Below are 14,909 nucleotides of genomic sequence, written 5' to 3'. Positions count from 1 at the left end.
GTAACCGAACATTACGTACTCAGTTGAGAGCTGTGGAGACAAAGTAAGGGAAAATCACCATGTTGTAAAAAGAACCTAGGGCAACCCTGGAATGTGTTTGTATGACATGCGTATCAAATGGAAGGTATTAAAGGGTATTTTAAAAGGAAGTGGACCATAGTTCTATAGATGGACGCCATTTAGGGATATCGCCATAAAGGTGGACCAGGCCTGACTCTAGAATTTGTTTGTACGATATGGGTATCAAATGAAATGTGTTAATGATAATTTTAAAAGGGAGTGGGCCTAAGTTCTATAGGTGGACGCCTTTTCGAGATATCGCCATAAAGGTGGACCAGGGGTGACTCTAGAATTTATTTTGTACGATATGGGTATCAAATGAAAGATATTAATGAGTATTTTAAAAGGGCGTGGGCCTAAGTTCTATAGATGGACGCCGTTTCGAGATATCGCCATAAAGGTGGACCAGGGGTGACTCTAGAATTTATTTTGTACGATATGGGTATCAAAAGAAAGGTATTAATGAGTATTTTGAAAGGGAGTGGGCCTTAGTTCTATAGGTGGACGCCTTATCGGAATATCGTTATAAAAGTGGACCAGGGGTGACTCTGGAATGCGTTGTATCAAATGAAAGGTGTTAATGTGTATTTTAAAAGGGCGCGGGCCTTAGTTCTATAGGTGGACGCCTTTTCGAGATATCGCCATAAAGGTGGACCAGGGGTGACTCAAGAATTTGTTTGTACTATATGGGTATCAAATGAAAGGTGTTAATGAGTATTTTAAAAGGGCGTGGTTTTTAGTTCTATAGGTGGACGCCTTTTCGAAAGATCGCCATAAAGGTGGACCAGGGGTGAATCTAGAAATTGTTTGTACTATATGGGTATCAAATGAAAGGTGTTAATGAGTATTTTGAAAGGGAGTGGGCCTTAGTTCTATAGGTGGACGCCTTTTCGGAATATCGTTATAAAAGTGGACCAGGGTTGACTCTAGAATGCGTTTGTACAATATGGGTATCAAACGAAAGGTGTTAATAAGTGTTTTAAAAGGGAGTGGGCCTTAGTTCTACAGGTGGACGCCTTTTCGGAATATCGTTATAAAAGTGGACCAGGGGTGACTATAGAATGCGTTTGTATAATATGGGTATCAAACGAAAGCTGTTAATGAGTATTTTAAAAGGGCGTGGGCCTTAGTTCTATAGGTGGACGCCTTTTCGAGATATCGCCATAAAGGTGGACCAGGGGTGACTCTAGAATTTGTTTGTACGATATGGGTATCAAATGAAAGGTGTTAATGAGTATTTTAAAAAGGAGTGGGCCTTAGTTCTATACGTGGACGCCTTTTCGATATATCGCCATAAACGTGGACCAGGGGTGACTCTAGAATTTGTTTGTACTATATGGGTATCAAATGAAAGGTGTTAATGAGTATTTTAAAAGGGCGTGGGCCTTAGTTCTATAGGTGGATGCCTTTTCGAGATATCGCCATAAACGTGGACCAGGGGTGACTCTAGAATGTGTTTGTACGATATGGGTATCAAATTAAAGGTATTAATGAGGGTTTTAAAAGGGACAGTCCCTTAGTTGTATATGTGAAGGCGTTTTCGAGATATCGACCAAAATGTGGGCCAGGGTGATGCAGAATATCATCTGTCGGGTACCGCTGATTTATTTATATATGTAATACCACGAACAGTATTCCTTCCAAGATTCCAAGGGCTTTTGATTTCGCCCTGCAAAACTTTTTCATTTTCTTCTACTTAATATGGCAGGTGTCACACCCATTTTACCAAGTTTTTTTCTAAAGTTATATTTTGCGTCAATAGACCAATACAATTACCATGTTTCATCCCTTTTTTCGTATTTGGTATATAATTATGGCATTTTTTTCGTATTTGGTATATAACTATGGCATTTTTTTCATGGGTGTGGCTTCAACCGATTTCGCCCTTTTTAACAGAAAACAGTTATCGTCCTAGAATCTAAGCCTCTACCAAATTTTTTTGTTCGACTTATGGCATTAAAAGTATCCTAAACAAATTAAATGAAAAAGGGCGGAGCCACGCCCATTTTGAAATTTTCTTTTATTTTTGTATTTTGTTGCACCATATCATTACTGGAGTTGAATGTTGACTTAATTTACTTATATACTGTAAAGATATTAACTTTTCTTTTAAAATTTGAATTTAAAAAAAAAAAATTTTAAAAGTGGGCGTGGTCGTTCTCCGATTTTGCTAATTTTTATTAAACAGGCATATAGTAATAAGTGTAACGTTCCCGCCAAATTTCATCATGATATCTTCAACGACTGCCAAATTACAGCTTGCAAAACTTCTATTACTAAATTACCTTCTTTTAAAAGTGGGCGGTGCCACGCGCATTGTCCAAAATTTTACTAGTTTTCTATTCTGCGTCATAAGTTCAACTCACCTACCAAGTTTCATCGCTTTATCCGTATTTGGTAAGGAATTATCGCACTTTTTCGATTTTTCGAAATTTTCGATATCGAAAAAGTGGGCGTGGTTATTGTCCGATATCGTTCATTTTAAATAGCGATCTGAGATGAGTGCCCAGGAACCTACATACCAAATTTCATCAAGATACCTCAAAATTTACTCAAGTTATCGTGTTAACGGACAGACGGACGGACGGACGGACGGGCGGACGGACGGGCGGACGCACATGGCTCAATAGAATTTTTTTTCGATACTGATGATTTTGATATATGGAAGTCTATATCTATCTCGATTTCTTTATTCCTGTACAACCAACCGTTATCCAATCAAAGTTAATATACTCTTTGAGCTCTGCTCAACTGAGTATAAAAATGAAAATAGTATATACACATGTATTTTTAAATAAAAAATTTTCAAGTTTGGCTAACAAAACGAAACCGTTTTCATGTGATCTGGATATTGCGCTTAAGGATAATTTGGCATGGAAATCCCCATATACGACCCAGATCAAAAATTGCTAAATTATTCACATGACTTATAGTCTAGCTTCCAAGCAAAGGTAATTAAAATGTCAACATCGCGACACTGATGTTGCTGATAGAGCTTATGCTTCATTTTTGAGTAACAATTTCTCAGTAGATGCAGTTTTTTGATAACTTGAGCACTCTGATTGTTTCACATAAAAATAAAAAATAAATTAATTCATTCTTTTAGGAAGCCTGGTAAAGCTCTCTAGGCCCTAAAGTACGGCTACGGCAATTGTTTATAATTTTTATACTCAGCTGAGCAGAGCTCACAGAGTATATTAACTTTGTTCGCATAACGGTAATCCGTAACGGCATAAACTAATCGAGATGGATATAGACTTCTATATATCAAAATGATCTGGGCGAAAAAAGAAATTCATTTAGCCATGTCCATCCGTCCGTCCGTCAATAAACACGATAACATGAGAAAATTTTGAGTTATCTTCATGAAATTTGGTATGTAGGTTCCTAGGCGCTCATCTCAGATCACTATTTAAAATGAACGAAATCGGACTACAGCCACGCCCACTTTTTCGATATCGAAAATTTCGAAAAACCGAAAAAGTGCGATAATTAATGAATTAAAGACGGGTAAAGCAATAAAACTTGGTAAGTGCGTTAACCTTATGACGCAAAATTGAAAATTAGTAAAATTTTGGGCAATGGACGGGGCACCGCCCACTTTTAAAAGAAGGTAATTTAAAAGTTTTGCAAGTTGTAATTTCGAAGTCGTTGAAGATATCATAATGAAATTTGGCAGGAACGTTACTCCTATTACTATATGTATGCCTAATAGCAAAATCGGATGACGAACACGCCCACTTTAAAAAAAATTTGTTTAAAGTCAAATTTTAACAAAAAATTTAATATCTTTACAGTATATAAGTAAATTATGTCAAGATTCAACTCCAGTAATGATATGGTGCAACAAAATACAAAAATAAAAGAAAATTTCAAAATGGGCGTTGCTCCGCCCTTTTTCATTTAATTCGTCTAGAATACTTTTAATGCCATTCTAAAAAGGATTTATGATGATGGCAGGATCGCCATGTAAAAAGGTAAAATGCAAAAAGGTTTATGGAGAAATAAAAGCAACGTGAATTACTGGAAGCGCTTATGTTCAGCGCTGAAATTCAATTGCTTATGCATTTCAAGCTATACCTATTCTGGTATTTATATAAGTATAAATATCTTGTATTGCCGTAATACCACACCATAAGTCGAACAAAAATTTACCATAGATTCTATGATGATAACTGTTTCTGTAAAAATGGGCGAAATCGGTTGAAGCCACACCCAGTTTATATACACAGTCGACCTTCTGTCCTTCCGCTCGGCCATTAACACGATAACTTGAGCAAAAATCGATATATCTTTACTAAACTTAGTTCACGTACTTATCTGAACTCACTTTATCTTGGTATAAAAAATGGCCGAAATCCGACTATGACCACGCCCATTTTTCCGATATCGAAAATTACGAAAAATGAAAAAAATTCCATAATTCTATACCAAATATGAAAAAAGAGATGAAACATGGAATGCAGGAATGCTGTTCGTGGTATTACACACATAAATAAATTAGCGGTACCCGACAGATGATGTTCTGGGTCACCCCGGTCCACATTTTCATCGATATCTCGAAAACGCCTTCACATATACAACTAAGGGTCACTCCCTTTTAAAACCCTCATTAATACCCTTAATTTTATACCCATATCGTACAAACACATTCCAGAGTCACCCCGGTCCACCCATATGGCTCTATCTCGAAAAGGCGTCTACCTATAGAACTAAGGCCCACTACGTTTTAAATAATCATTAGCACCTTTCATTTGATACCCAAATCGTACACATTCTAGGGTGACCTCTGGTCCACCTTCATGGTGATATCCCGAAATGGCGTCCACCTATAGAACTATGGCCCACTTCCTTTTAAAACACTCTTTAATACCTTTCATTTGAAACCCATGTTATACAAACACATTCCAGGGTTACCCTAGGTTCATTTTGCTAAATGGTGATTTTCCCTTATTTTGTCTCCAAGGCTCTCAGCTGAGTATGTAATGTTCGGTTACACCCGAACTTAGCCTTCCTTACTTGTTCTTTTATAACGACAAGTAAAGGCCCTGGCATACTTGACATAGTCATAACACCTTAGTGATATATATTTTTACTTAACCATATCTATTGACATCAGTTATTTGTGTCTTAACTTGGCAAATGTAATAATTGCTAAAGTTACTAACAAATTTCACAATTAATAAGCCACTTGGTTAAAACGTATCCAAAACAAAACAAAAAATCCAATATGGCGAAAACTTAAAAACCAATTGGTTTGCTGTGGTATGGAATGGCACCATTAACCAATTACATTGATTTCCATAAGGTTGGTTGAATCAGTTTTTGTTTTTTTATTGGGTCGGCTAGTATGCAAGATGGGTATTAGACGAGGTAGCACTGTACGCTTTGATGTCGAACACATGTATTTGTATAGAGAGCTGCACACAAAGCGTCAGCGGCAAGAAATCGACAAAGCATTAAAGCTTCATGTAGCTGAGGGTACAGCGATATTGGCCGCTAGGTGTATGATCGTTTGAAAAAAAGGAAGAACAAGACGTTTGTTAAAATTTTTTGTATGCTCATTTCGTGTAATTACATACATAGTTGAAAATGTTATTTTAGTAATGAAAAATGTGTGAAATTTATATCACGAAAATGGGAAAAAGTATTTAAGACGAAGAAATGCTTTTAAATCATTGCCGAAACTATTTTCTAGCTGAAAAGTGCTCCAAACTAGAAATTCGTTATCCACTAATCCGTGGTGTTAAGTTGCTTTTCACAATCTTTACTGACACGGGCATCCACTCAACTTTTTTCTATCTACTATCCTTTTGTTTCCATAACGAATATGGCTTAAATAATTTAATTTATTTTATTTTTTTTTTTACAAGGTTTTGCTTTAATGGCAACGCTTGAAAGTGTACAGATCTTGAGGCGTGGAGGAATCAACACTACACGACATATGTACATATCTTATACGCGTCTTATGCATCATGCCTCAGAGTTTTATTCTAAACTGGCGGATGCTTACAGATAAATTAATTTGAAATTTCCGGGGCGTTCACTACGAATGTGTACCTACGATATTTTTATCGATTATTTGTAAAGGCTTAATTTAAATTAATTCACTTGTTGTGCACACCATGTTTTTATTCTGAGGGTCAAAGACAAACCTGTTTATTCAGCTACGTATCAACTAACATTGGGGGCGTGAGCATGCATTTATATGTATATACATATGTCCATTTTCATACGTGCACATGAGTGTATGTAGGCGATGCATATTTGCATCATAGGTATGCATAGAAGACTCATATGCGAATGTACTTTTTGTTCTCTGAAACATATCAAACCTGTGTACATCTTGCCCTACCTCACAGATTTAATTTTCTTCACTTGCGCGATGGTACGTAATTACTAAGCAATGAATACAAGGATATGGCGGTCGCCGTGGTGTGGTGGTAGCGTGCTTTGCCTACCACACCGAAGATCCTTGTTTCAAGTCTCCGGCGAAGTATCATCAAAAATTTAGAAACAAGTTTTTTTCATTTGGAAAAAAGTTTTTCTAAGCGGGATCGTACCTAGGCAATGATTTGGCAAAAACTCCGAGAGTATTACTGCCATGAAAAGCTTCTCAGCGAAAACTCATCTGTACTGCAGATGCCGTTCGGAGTCGGCGTAAAACGTGTAGGTCCCGTCCAGCTATTTTGTAGGAAAAATTTAAAAGGAACCCGACGCAAATTGCAAGAGAAGCTCGGCTTAAATTCTCTTCGGAGGTTATCGCATCTTGTATTGCATAAAAGGATATTTCCGAAGTAGACCACTTACAAGGTGTATCCCCACTAAAAGAACGAACGCAGGACAAATATATTATATATAGAAAAGCCTTCATAATTAGTTGGTGACAATTTGTGCCTACAGGGTTTTCATAAATAAAATGCATGTATTACAAATCCTGTGAATGTGTTTACTTAGAGCGCAGATAAAAACTGGGTACGCTTATCCATATATACATATGCATTTAAGGAGGGAGGCGACTCACTTGTGGGCATTGTGGATAAATATGGTACACTATGCTTGCGAATATCACCTTTTTATTGTACCCACATTTACAAGTATCTATGCTTATAAGTGTTGTACCTATTGTGCTCGATTTTAGATTTGCTGCTGATTCTTTTGATTTTATATACTTTAAGTTTTGACACTGAAAATCTATCAGTTAACGTCAACTCTTAAAATACATTATCTACTGTTAACGTATCATATTACAATATATTATCTCGTCAGCGAAGAGCACTTTTAACGAGTATATCTAATTTGTATGTATGCACGCACATGTGTAGGTACACTGGGGTGGGTGTTGTTAGGGGTCGACAAGTACACTGTAAAGGTGACAGCACGCTGTTTGTTTTTGTATTGAACTTTGTTTTTGTAAATCGATGGGCTAATGTCAAGATCGTTCTGCGTCGGAAGTTGAAGTGTCAAATCATCTTAAAAATGTACCAATCCCCTGCTCCTGGTTCCCCCATGGACCACAACAACATGAAGATTTACATCATAAGTAGAGCTTGCGATCTCTTCTCGAACACAAGCGAGATTTTCGAGACCCGAGAAATCGAGAACTCGACTTCTCGCGAGATTCTCGTGTCTCGAAATCCTCGTAAATCTCGCAAGCTTCTCAACATTCTTACTTAATCGCTGTATGGACAGTATTTGTACACTTGTTTTTTTATATCCAGCGTGCTTTGCACACAGAGTATATTAACTTTGATTGGATAATGGTTGGTTGTACATGTACAAAGGAATCGAGATAGATATAGACTTCCATATATCAAAATCATGAGTATCGAAAAAAAATTTGATTGAGCCATGTCTGTCCGTCCGTCTGTCCGTTAACACGATAACTTTAGTAAATTTTGAGGTATCTTGATGAAATTTGGTATGTAGGTTTCTGAGCACTCATCTCAATGAACGATATCGGACCATAACCACGCCCACTTTTTCGATATCGAAAATTTCGAAAAACCGAAAAAATGCGATAAATCATTACCAAAGACGGATAAAGCGATGAAACTTGGTAGGTGGGTTGACCTTATGACGCAGATTAGAAAATTAGTAAAATTTTGGACAATGGATGTGGCACCGCCAACTTTTAAAAGAAGGTAATTCATAATTTTTTCAAGCTGTAATTTGACAGTCGTTGAAGATATCATGATGAAATATGGTAGGCACGTTACTACTATTACTGCATATGTGCTAAATAAAAATTTGCAAAATCGGATGAAGAACACGCCCACTTTTTAAGAAAAAAAATTGTTGTTTAACGCAATGATGCAAATGGATTTTAATTCAATTCTAATTATTTTATTGAATTTAGTACTTAAAACTAACAATTGGAAATTCAAGGCTGATACTTCACACAGCAAATATGAGGATGTAAAGATAACTAATTCCACAATGGAACGAAAATTTTATGAAATGAATTTGAATAGTGAATTTGAAGGATATAATTCGGGATTTTGATCCGTCTTTCGGCCGCGCAAGGGCTAGGTGGGGTTCGAGAACCAATCTCACGCAAGGGTGGTGATGACCGCGCAAGGGTTAGATTAAGTTAGAGGAGTACCGCAGCGCAAGTGCTACTTCGGTTGCTTTTATATTGAAAGATATAACTTACGATTTTGGGATAATACTTCCTTTGCTTTTCTCCTGGAGTTGGATGTGGCGTAGGTGATGATGTTTTTCTTCTCTCTCCGGAGTTGATGATCCGATGCAAATTTTCTCAAAAGGTAGATGATGTTGGTTGCTGGTAGATGTTCAGTGTTCCACGAAACAAGAGAAAGAGCTAATGCATTGCACTTGTATTTATAGCATAGATTATCGATGGAAAGTAATTCCAACACTGTTGACTGGAAGCACTGGATGGGAACTCCAGTCTACTCTACCGCCAGGGTTGTATGAACGCCAGTCATAACTAGTGAAGTGGGCGCAAGTCACTTGGAGAAGTGATCGCAAGTCACAGGTGGGATTAGGTGACAAAAGGTCAATTAAGGATAGGAATATCATTTGCTATTTAAGTGAGCACAACTCACTTAAACAATTTTTAAGTCACATTTTAACAAAAAATTTTATATCTTTACAGTATATAAGTAAATTATGTCAACATTCAACTCCAGTAATGATATGGTACAACAAAATACAAAAATAAAAGAAAATTCCAAAATGGGCGTGGCTCCGCCCTTTTTCATTTAATTTGTCTAGAATACTTTTAATCCCATAAGTCGAACAAAAATTTACCAATCCTTGTGAAACTTGGTAGGGGCATAGATTCTATGACGATAATTGTTTTCTGTGAAAATGGGCGAAATGGGTTGAAACTACGCCCAGTTTTTATACACAGTCGACCGTCTGTCCTTCCGCTCGGCCCTTGACACGATAACTTGAGCAAAAATCGATATATCTTCTCTGAACTTAGTTCACGTACTTACCTGAACTCACTTTATCTTGGTATAAGAAATGGCCGAAATCCGACTTTGACCACGCCCACTTTTTCGATATCGATTACGAAAAATTAAACAAATGCCATAATTCTATACCAACCACGAAAAAAGGGATGAAACATGGTAATTGGATTGGTTTATTGACGCAAAATATAACTTTAGAAAAAACTTTGTAAACTGGGTGTGACACCTACCATATTAAGTAGAAGAAAATGAAAAATTCCTGTAGGGCGAAATCAAAAGCCCTTGGAATCTTGGTAGGAATACTTTTCGTGGTATTACATATATAAATAAATTAGCGGTGCCCCACAGATGATGTTCTTGGTCACTCTGTCCACATTTTGGTCGATATCTCGAAAACGCCTTCACATATACAACTAAGGGCCACTCCCTTTTAAAACCCTAATTAGTATCTTTAATTTGATACCCATATCGTACAAACAAATTCTAGAGTCACCCCTGGTCCACCTCTATGGCGATATCCCGAAATGGCGTTCACCTATAGAACTATGGCCAAGTCCCTTTTAAAATACTCTTTAATACCTTCCATTTGATACCCATGTCATACAAACATATTCCAGGTCATTTTCCTACATGGTGATTTTCCCATATTTTGTCTCCAAAGCTCTCAGCTGAGTATGTAATGTTCGGTTACACCCGAACTTAGCCTTCCTTACTTGTTTACTTGTGACTTTTTTGTTGATTATATTGCTTCAATGACATTTAACTCAAAACATATTTATTATACATATAATTTTGTTCGCAATATTTTATTTTTCAACGAGACATCAAGAACACGGCTTCGCGCCTGACGGCTGAGCCTGACGTGTAATTCGAGTTTCGAGAATCTCGCGAGCCTTACGAGTAATTCGAGATTCGAGAATCTCGCGAGACTCGCGAGAAATCGTAAGCTGCAATCATAAGTAACTTTGAAGAAATTTACAAAATTTTTTTAACAAAGACTCACTTGTATTCTAAAATTATTTTTCCTTTTAGCCACTCAAACAATATTGTAATATTCACCACAATATTGTCAAAATGTCGCTAGAATATTTAGGCAAAATACTATAGAGTATTGCAATATTACAACTAATCTTTTTTACATACTGTGGAAATATTTCACCAATATTAAAATGTCCGCTTTTTGCATTACTTTTGGATATTTCAACAATAGAAATATTTCTCAAGTATTTTCAAATTTGTTATGAAAACATTATTAAAATTACGTTATTAAAAGTATACAGAGTGGTGAGGAATTTAATAATCCCGCCCATGAAATATTTCACGAATATTTTTTTCATAATCATTAGTCTAGCTTTAAATTTCATAAGCACTTTTAGCTAGCGGGATTTGAGTTTCACACCAACCAAGTAAAATGAGTCCATGGTTCGTATATTCACTACATGGACGGTTTGTACTGGGGAGCATAATAGAAGGACTCGGAAAATTACTGCATATTTCAATAATAATTGGTATATGTAAGTTGAATTGGCGGCCACCGTGGTGTGATGGTAGCGGTCTCCGCCTACCACACCATATGCCCTGGGTTCACAACCCGGGCAAAGCAACATTAAAAAATTTTAGAAAGAAAATTTTTCAATTAGAAGAAAATTTTTCTAAGCGGGGTCGCCCCTCCGCAGTGTTTGGCAAGCGCTCCGGGTGTATTTCTGCCATGCAAAGCTCTCAGTGAAAACTCATCTGCCTTGCAGATGCCGTTCGGAGTCGGCATAAAACATTTAGGTCCCGTCCGGCCAATTTGTAGGGAAAATCAAGAGGAGCACGACGCAAATTGGAAGAGAAGCTCAGCCTTAGATCTCTTCGGAGGCTATCGCGACATACATTTTTTTTTACTCCCCGAAGGCCTTGGGAGTGTTATCGATATTGATGGTCCTTTGCCGGATGCAAATCCGGTCCGTTCCGGTACGTTACTGTACCAAGCCCGACCATCTCCGGAACGATTTGTTATGACCACATGCGACCTTCTTTGCCATCCCGCCCTCCCACACCCTCCATCCATGAGGAGTTAGAGCCTCGGCTGTTAATGAAACAGGATTCGCCACGGATAGGTGAGGTTGAAAATTGGGTTTGGAGAAGCTATATATTGCGATGGCAAACTGAATGGGTTGCGCTACACAACCCCTTGAATGTGGTATTTTAGTCGCCTCTTACGACAGTCATACCTACCGCGGGTATATTCTGACCCCCTAACCCGCTGGGGTATCTTGCCACTGCTAGAACAACAGGGTTAATGTCAGTATGGAACTAACTATTACATATCCTAAACACCCCAGCTAATGTCAGATAAGGGGTTTTTGAAACAAGTTCTAACATAGGGCGAATTCGTACAGGCCGACTGCCGAAAGGGTGATATTCCACGCAGTTGTATTTACATGGTTTAAATATAGAAAATTAAGAAACCATATAGAATATTTGTATTTTGTTTTTTATTGTAGAAAACTGTTGAAAGTTATATGGACAATATTCCATGTTTTCTATACTCTTAAGCCTTTTTGTAGTGCAACTGATTTTCTAAAAAAAAAAAACGAATTGGGGAGAAATTCATTGAAGCTCAAAATCCAATCAAAATTCTGTGAAATGTGCAGTGTAATAAATGTACGCAATGTCAATAAAATTTTACTTACCTTCGATGGTCGATCAATTTGTCCCAAAAAGAAAGTAAGCAACGAGATTATAATAAAATTAACACCGCCAGCAAAATCCGTCAGCTTATCCATTTGCAATATGGAGTTAATCAGGAAAAATAAGATCTGCATGCTGACCGTTACAATCGCGCTGATTGCGTAATGGTCATAATCCAATATATTGATGGGCATATTTTCGATAATAAAGTTTCATTAACAAATTAAACACTAATTCTTGCATAGCAGCAATGCCGCCTCGTCCTTCTTTTTGCTATGCTTCTAATTTCACTCAAACTTCATTTGCGTAAATAATCAGGTACGATTTTCATTTTTGTACGATTGTAATTATTGATTTGCATTTATATTACTTTTTTTTTATTATTTTAATAACATTAGTTAAATATTAAATTTGTGTAACGTGGCTGCAGGTTACTGTAAAAATAATTAAATTTAAACACACACAAATGTACATACATAGCTCATGCTGCTATGATTATTCAATGGCTTTAAATCTCATAGCTAGAACTCTTTTTGGAACTGTTAATTTTGTCGAGAACATTATTATTATTGTTTTATTTTGGGTTAAATTAATCATCCAATATTTATTTTACTTCAAAAATAATAAACCAAATTCGGCTGTTTCTAGTAAATGCATATGTGTTAATTTTTCGATAGCATTTTTAAAAAGGATTTACATATATTTTTGTGAAAAAAAACATACGGTTTACCTCAAAGGAAATTTACGTCGAGCTTGCATAGTGGCTCCTTTTAATCTTTCCTACAAATAGGCGGGTCGGGACCTACCTATTCTAAGCCGCCTCCGAACGGCAGCTGGAAAGCAGATGAATTTGAATCACTGAGAAGCTTTACATGGCAGAAAAACACTCGGAGTGTTTGCCAAATCACTGCTGAGGGGCGACCTCGCTTAGGCCCGATTTTTCAGTGCGAGTTTAAACTATAGTAAAACTTTAATGGAATATAACCTGGCCATTTTTGATGCTTAGTCTAATTATACAGTGCGTATTTAAGTTCTCGTTAAAGTGAATCTCGATCTAACCGTGCCACCTTGTCCCATCACAGTTAAAGATGCCAAAAGGACAGGTTTAAACTCTAGTTAACTGCAACTCGCACTGAAAAGCTGGGCTTTAGGAAACTTTGTTCTAAGTTTTTATTGTTGCTTTGCCCGGAACTTGAACCCATAACCTACGGTGTGGTAAGCGGAGCACGCTAATCAAGAAATACGTTGAAGAAAATACCGTCTGATTTAAATTAAAATGTAGTCGGACATTATTTCTACACAGTTTGCAACGAAAAATATTGGGAAAAATTTTCATCGCAGTTTTTCATTCGATTTTATTCCTTCATGTATAATTTCAGCTTTATTAATAAATAAACGTTTTTGACTAACATTTTTGTAACAATTGTTTTATCTATCAACTCTGCACAATAATTCAGAGAGTTTTCAAGAACCGCAAAAAAACGTTCAAAAACACTACAGCCTTCCCTACAAAATAGAATAAAAAAAAATATTCTAAAAGTTCAACGTAATTTTTAAGCGGCTTTTATGAGATTAGAAATCAATAAAAAACAAATTAAAATTTTGTTTGATCTTTCAAAAACGTCTCGATAGTTGATTCAAGCAAATTTTAAGTAAGCTTTTTATGAATTAATATTTACCCGATAGACCTAGTTTACATACAAAAAGACTATCTTCATTTTGGTACTTAACTCCTAATCGGTAATTAAATAACTACATTTCCCTTCGATAATCGCTTATTAAGAAAAAATTTTGGAGATGTCGATTTTCTTCCTAGATCTAGGTGGAAGCACGAATTAAATATGAAACTATACAATTTTACAGCTGATAATCGACTACCTAGGGATGGCAGCTGCCGTGGTATTGAGGTAGCGTGATCCGCCTGCCACATTGAAATTCTTTGGCTCAACTTTCGGGCCACTCCGTGTGTATTTGTGCCATGAAACGCTTCTCAGTTAAAGCTCATCTGCCGTCCGGAGTTGGCTTAAAATATGTAGGTCCCGTCCCGACAATTTGGAAGAAAGAATTAAAAAGGACATGACGCATATTCGTAGATAAGCTCGGCCTAAATTCTCTTCGGAAATATATTGCGCCTTGCATTTATTTATTATGTGAACGCCTGAATTATGTCTTGTGGACTTATTGCGGTTAATCCGCATGTGTAAAAGTGGTCATATGCATAAAAAGGTTTACGTAGGTTTTTAAAATTGCATTTCCATACGAATTTCTAATGAAGTATACGAGTTATTCCAAATATAAAACTATTTTTTATGAATAAGGGAATTAGGTATTCAAGTAAATGTGCTTGCAAGGTTATTTGTTTATGCTGTTATATTTTTATTTTATTACAAAAACAAAATATACTAGACACGAACAATTAATTTAATACTCTGACGAGGTTCTATCTTGCTTCGAAACTTATATACACACATACAGATGTATATTAAAGCTTGAATGCAAGTATACGGCATCCGTCGATTGTTCTACAATCGTCAAAGAGAAATCCGGAAATGCATGACATAGCTTTATTAGCTTGATATTGAAAATTTAAAGAATCAAAAGCACATCATTTAAATGTATCATGGTTTTCATATTGCATTGTTTTCCCACATAGCTTTGTACTTAGTTAGCTTATTTGTGCGCTATTTATAGTATTTTTTATACTCAGCATGCTTTGCACACAGAGTATAT

General features: G+C 36.5%; 1 protein-coding gene across 23 annotated transcripts in view; it reads right to left on the bottom strand.

Moving 5' to 3' along the window:
• The window catches only part of LOC137253550 (cytosol aminopeptidase-like), an 81,052-nt gene that overhangs the window by 36,127 nt on the left and 30,016 nt on the right, over nucleotides 1–14,909 (bottom strand). For 16 of the 23 annotated variants that reach the window (XM_067790704.1, XM_067790702.1, XM_067790701.1 and 13 more), the window contains one exon: nucleotides 12,182–12,613. The exons of 3 other annotated variants lie outside the window; for them this stretch is intronic. In XM_067790704.1, coding sequence (XP_067646805.1) covers nucleotides 12,182–12,373 — 192 coding nt within the window. In that variant the 5' untranslated portion in view covers nucleotides 12,374–12,613. The remainder of the gene's footprint in view (nucleotides 1–12,181; nucleotides 12,614–14,909) is intronic. 4 more of the 23 variants (XM_067790693.1, XM_067790703.1, XM_067790700.1 and 1 more) reach the window with 1 other exon arrangement.

The sequence above is a fragment of the Eurosta solidaginis genome, chromosome 5, assembly GCF_040869045.1.
Source record: "Eurosta solidaginis isolate ZX-2024a chromosome 5, ASM4086904v1, whole genome shotgun sequence".
NCBI lineage: Eukaryota > Metazoa > Arthropoda > Insecta > Diptera > Tephritidae > Eurosta > Eurosta solidaginis.
Note: the sequence above shows the minus strand (reverse complement) of the source record. Positions and strands in the feature narration are given on the sequence as shown.